The sequence below is a fragment of the Cibotium barometz genome, chromosome 12, assembly GCF_041138505.1.
Source record: "Cibotium barometz isolate CiBa-2024 chromosome 12, ASM4113850v1, whole genome shotgun sequence".
In the NCBI taxonomy this organism is placed as follows: domain Eukaryota; kingdom Viridiplantae; phylum Streptophyta; class Polypodiopsida; order Cyatheales; family Cibotiaceae; genus Cibotium; species Cibotium barometz.
The window spans coordinates 24,222,479-24,227,469 of NC_141057.1; the positions used below are offsets into that span (position 1 = coordinate 24,222,479).

At 37.3% G+C, this 4,991-nt stretch overlaps 1 protein-coding gene across 1 annotated transcript; it reads left to right on the plus strand.

Annotated features, from left to right (window-relative positions):
• The first annotated feature begins 823 nt into the window (after nt 1-823).
• Nucleotides 824-4,381, plus strand: LOC147633201 (subtilisin-like protease SBT2.5). The gene is made up of 3 exons (XM_086805819.1): nt 824-1,117; nt 1,289-1,445; nt 3,201-4,381. Exons 1-3 carry the CDS (start codon nt 963-965, stop codon nt 3,363-3,365), a joined length of 477 nt encoding a protein of 158 aa, XP_086661945.1. The 5' UTR covers nt 824-962; the 3' UTR covers nt 3,366-4,381.
• The last annotated feature ends 610 nt before the right edge of the window (nt 4,382-4,991 follow it).

Sequence of the window (4,991 nt, forward strand, 5' to 3'; positions counted from 1 at the left end):
TTTTGCTTGCTTCTAATATAACTTTCTTCCTATGAGTCAGATGCCTAGGGGGCCATATTTTCTTGCATGAACAATGGGTTGTTTTTTATACTTCCATATATACTTTATTGAAGTTTTCTTGTTTGTGGATGGTCGGGATGGCTCATCTTCTCTCTCATAAAATTTAGAATTTTGAGTTGTAATGGTTATTAATTTGTTACTAAAACATTGCATTTACAATAATAGTTTTTTATGGGTTCTTGATAGTGAAGTATTTTTAAGCGACCAAAAGATAAATGCAAGAATTTTCTTAGGAGGCTCTATTGAGGACCTCCTAGGCCCCCTAATGGTTTCTATTAGTTTTGTGCCTAAGGATTGATTGGCACAGGGTCTTCCTCAAACCCATCAACCAAGAAGTAAGAGTTTCATACAAACATGCCACACAAGGTAACTAGGACCCAAGAGCTTGTGTGCACAGTGCAAGGCTGTAGGTGCACAAGTGCAAGGAGAGTGGATTTTGAGGTGGAAGTGGTGGATTAGCACCACTATTATTTAACCTAGAGATAATTGAAATATAAAATATAATTTGTAAGCGCCCAAGACTTTTAAAAAAGAAATATCAGTTTTTGCACGTGTCAACAATATAGGATAGAATTAACGACTCGCCTACTGAATCATCTCGGGCTCTGGCGCTATTATCTGCATAGTTTATTCCGTTATTTAACATGTCGATGGCTTCTAGGCTCATTGATTTAACAATAACGTGAACGACGACACACAGAAAACCATAGTTGTCATCGCTTTCCAGATCGTTAGTTTTTCAAACGGCACGGAGGTCCTCTCATGATATCGCATGAATTGATGGTGCTCCACACTGTGTTGGCAGAGGATAGCTTAATTAATAGTCAGGGTTGAGATTTGAATCATTGTTAGATAATTAAGCTAGACCCAATAGTAGCTGGTTTGGCTATTAGTTAGCGAAAATGGGGCGCACGCTCATGGTGTTAATCATGCTAGAGCTAGTAGGGATAATCATGTGCCGATCAGAGCTTTACATAGTGGTAATGGAAGATGAGCCTGTTGTGACCAAATTCGCCGCCACTGATGGGGGAGACAGAAAGATGGTGGAGAAATTCCGGTAAAATCGACTATGCACTAGCTTGATAATCTTGCAGTTTAAATGCAGCAGGGTAGGTTAATTAGGGTTAGAGTAGGTTAATTGAGATGGATGGAAGAGTTTTCAAATCCTGTTTAGATATACAGAAATAGGTTATAATTCATTTTCTTTGTTTTTTACGATATATTGCAGTGGGCTGGAAGCGCAACGTTATGTGGAGTACTTGACGGAGAAACACGACTCACTGCTTGCACGAACTAATTCGGAGACGACCGGGAGCTCTATTGAGAAGCTATACTCCTACACGCATGTCCTAAACGGCTTCGCTGTGAAGCTCGCCGCTGAACAGGTGTGGAAGCAAAAGCATATCATCGCTTGAATGGCACAGATCGGTATTTGTTTTTATTGATTTTTTAAAAAAAAAAGCTTCGATTGCCTCTCATAGGACTTATTCATGTATTTTCGAAGCTCCTCCACGAGTTTTGTCAAGTTTTAGTTATAATAAGCTTAAAGTTTGAAAACAAATGTTAGGTTTCAAAATTTACAAATTACCCTCTTGAATCCATGGTGAAAAGGATTGATGTAAAGCTCTATGATGGACGTAATTTACTACCTTGGGGGTAAAAGGAAGCTAATGCTATCCCGCAGGCGTTCATAAATTAAAAAGTTATCATAAATTGGAAACAACGATGCTTTTTGACAAGCTCGGCCACTTTTCAAAATGACGGGTTTAGTAGAAATAGCGCCCATTTTTTCACTTTACCTTATTTTTCAATGTCCCAAAAAAAAAAGTGGTCCTCAAAAAGCCTAAAATTGAAGCGGGCATGACACCCATCAAAAAACAAGCCTGGTTGCAAATAACCATCCATTAATTATTTACTGAATATGTGGCCTTATCTCATCAATTTTCTTGATGGTGCTTGTACGAAAATAGGGTAGCTACCTGCACCCATGCTTCTCATGAATAATAAGTAACCTCGTTATCCATATCCAACTCCTACCCCCAAACTAACCCATCCATCCATGGCCCCTTGCTAACCCCTTCTGTGGAATGGACACGTAACAAGGCTATCGCAACCCTCTTTGCCCCACTATAATGTAGTAGGACATAGCTCTTAGCTATTTTACACATTTGTGAAAATCTTACATGCATATTCATCTCATTGTCCATCTCTCAAAAGGTGATTGTGGCCCTCCACTAGCTATTTTTACTCCCCAATAGAATCTACTTTTACCAACCTTATTGGGTCATGATCCTAAAGTGGATTTGAGGTCCTTATTAAGATAAGCAATTTTTATCCAAGATCAACCAATCCCCGCCTATTGTCAAATAGGCCCAAGTGGTCCCACTTAATGTTTTGTAAGGTAACACAAATGTGCAATTGAAATGGTTTTTCTTTCATTATGGAGTTACAAAAATATATATGTATAAGGTGTTTTCTAGTTTCAAAACAAAAAACAATCCACCAATTAGAGCCTACAAGTAAATTAGCAAAAAAAACCCACCTTTAATGAAAAGTAACAAGATAGAATTCCAAAATCCAATAAAAAGGAGTGAAAAGAAACTGGGTGGAGAACCCAAATTCAAATAAGAGTGTATATAATCTTACCTTTTCTCAAGGTAAAGAAGAACATAATGAAATAATGAAGCCGTAAATGAGAATATTAATACATATTCAAAGGATATTATTGAAAATACAAGTGATTTACATCACTAAGAGCATTTCTAAGTAATGATGCTTAATTATAGCCATGGTTCTAATGGCTCTTGTTGGTTAATGTTAAGTAATGCTGCTTACTTCTAGCAGCCATGCTTCAAGTGGCTCTTATTTATAACTTATATAATATTCCTAAATGGCCATTCACCAAAATATAAAGTCATTTAAATGCTTTAATTAATTACTATCATATTTTTCTTAAGGATGCACTCATTTTTACTGATTTACCCAAATATATTATTAGTTATTTATTTGTTACCATATGTCTAGTGTATATAGTTTTAAAATCTCAATAAATGAAGTTGGTTTGTCATAGATAAGATTTAAAAATTCTAAGTCAACTTCAAATACTCTATTTTTTCCCTCTGTGTGTGTGTCACTACAAGAGGTTGAGGACATACCGACGCCAAAATACCGACGCAAATGTCGAACGTCGGTATGTCCGTCGTCATGTTGGAGGAGACAAGTATGGCGGGGTTTTTTTAAATTTTCATTTCCCGTCGCGTATACCGACGCCTATACCGACGCCGATACCGACGCATATTCCGTAGCATATACCGACGAATATTCTGACACATATTCCGTCGCATATACCGGCGCTCGTAAGTTTTTCACAGCCGAGACCCTATTTTCTGGTTTTTCGCAGAAGATGCGCAAGTAATCAAGCGAAAGAGGTGCTTTCTCTCCCTCTCTCTCCTCTTTTTTCCTCTCTCCTCTTTTCTCCTTCATTCTTCTTTTCTCCTCTTCTCCTTCTCCTAACATGTTATTGCAATTGCTTTTAGTTTTTAATTGAAAAATTAAGATTTTTAGGGTTTTGTGTTTTTTTGGCTCTCTATGCATGTTGAGATCTAGAGCTCTCTATGTATGCATAGATCTCCTAATGCATGCATAGAGATTTTAGGGTTTTGTATTAGTTCTTTTTCTTGTGTTTAATTTACTAATTAGTTTGTTTAATATTTTGTTTTGCAGCTCTTTCACCTCACCAATCTTTCACCAATCCTCGAGCTCTCCTTCAGCTTTGCAAAAAAGAGGTAGATCCTCTTTTGATTTTTCTTGTTTATGCTATTTTATATGAATTTTTGCATCCTTGTTTTATGGTTTAGGGTTAGTTTTGGGTTCTTGTAAGCTTACAACACATAGGATTAATTTAATATCTATGCATAAAACCTATAATAAGCTTGCAATCTCTATTATCCATGTACGTAAAACAAGATCATGTTTATTACACCATTGGGTGATGGGATTAAGGGTTAGCATAGTGCATAAGGCATATAGCATAGAGCTTATGCATAGAGCTTATGCATAAGTCTTGCATAGAGCGTATGCAAGAGACTTATGCATAGAGCGTATGCATAAGACTTATGCATATGACTTATGCATAGAGTTTATGCATATGGCTTATGCATAGAGCGTACGCATAAGACTTATGCATATGGCTTATGCATAGAGCTTATGCATAAGGCTTATGCATAGAGCGTGTGCATAAGGCTTATGCATAGAGCGTAATTGCATAAAGCGTGTGCATAAGGCTTATGTGAAAGGGATTAAGGGTTAGCATAATAGTGCATAAGGCATATAGCATAGAGCTTATGCATAGAGCTTATGCATAAGTCTTGCATAGAGCGTATGCATAAGACTTATGCATAGAGCGTATGCATAAGACTTATGCATATGACTTATGCATATGGCTTGTGCATAGAGCGTACGCAGGTAGACTTATGCATATGGCTTATGCATAGAGCTTATGCATAAGGCTTATGCATAGAGCATGTGCATAAGGCTTATGCATAGAGCGTAATTGCATAGAGCGTGTGCATAAGGCTTATGTGAAAGGGATTAAGGGTTAGCATAATAGTGCATAAGGCATATAGCATAGAGCTTATGCATAGAGCTTATGCATAAGTCTTGCATAGAGCGTATGCATAAGACTTATGCATAGAGCGTATGCATAAGGCTTATGCATATGACTTATGCATATGGCTTATGCATAGAGCGTACGCAGGTAGACTTATGCATATGGCTTATATGAAAGGGATTGTTAAAATGCAATTGCAAATGCCTTGATTGTGGTTAACAAATGCTTATGCAAATGCCATGGTGAGGGCATTGTGAATTGTTGGTTTGTGTTGGAGCTTTTGGATGATGGATTGAGGCATGAGTCCATGCTTTATTGCTGA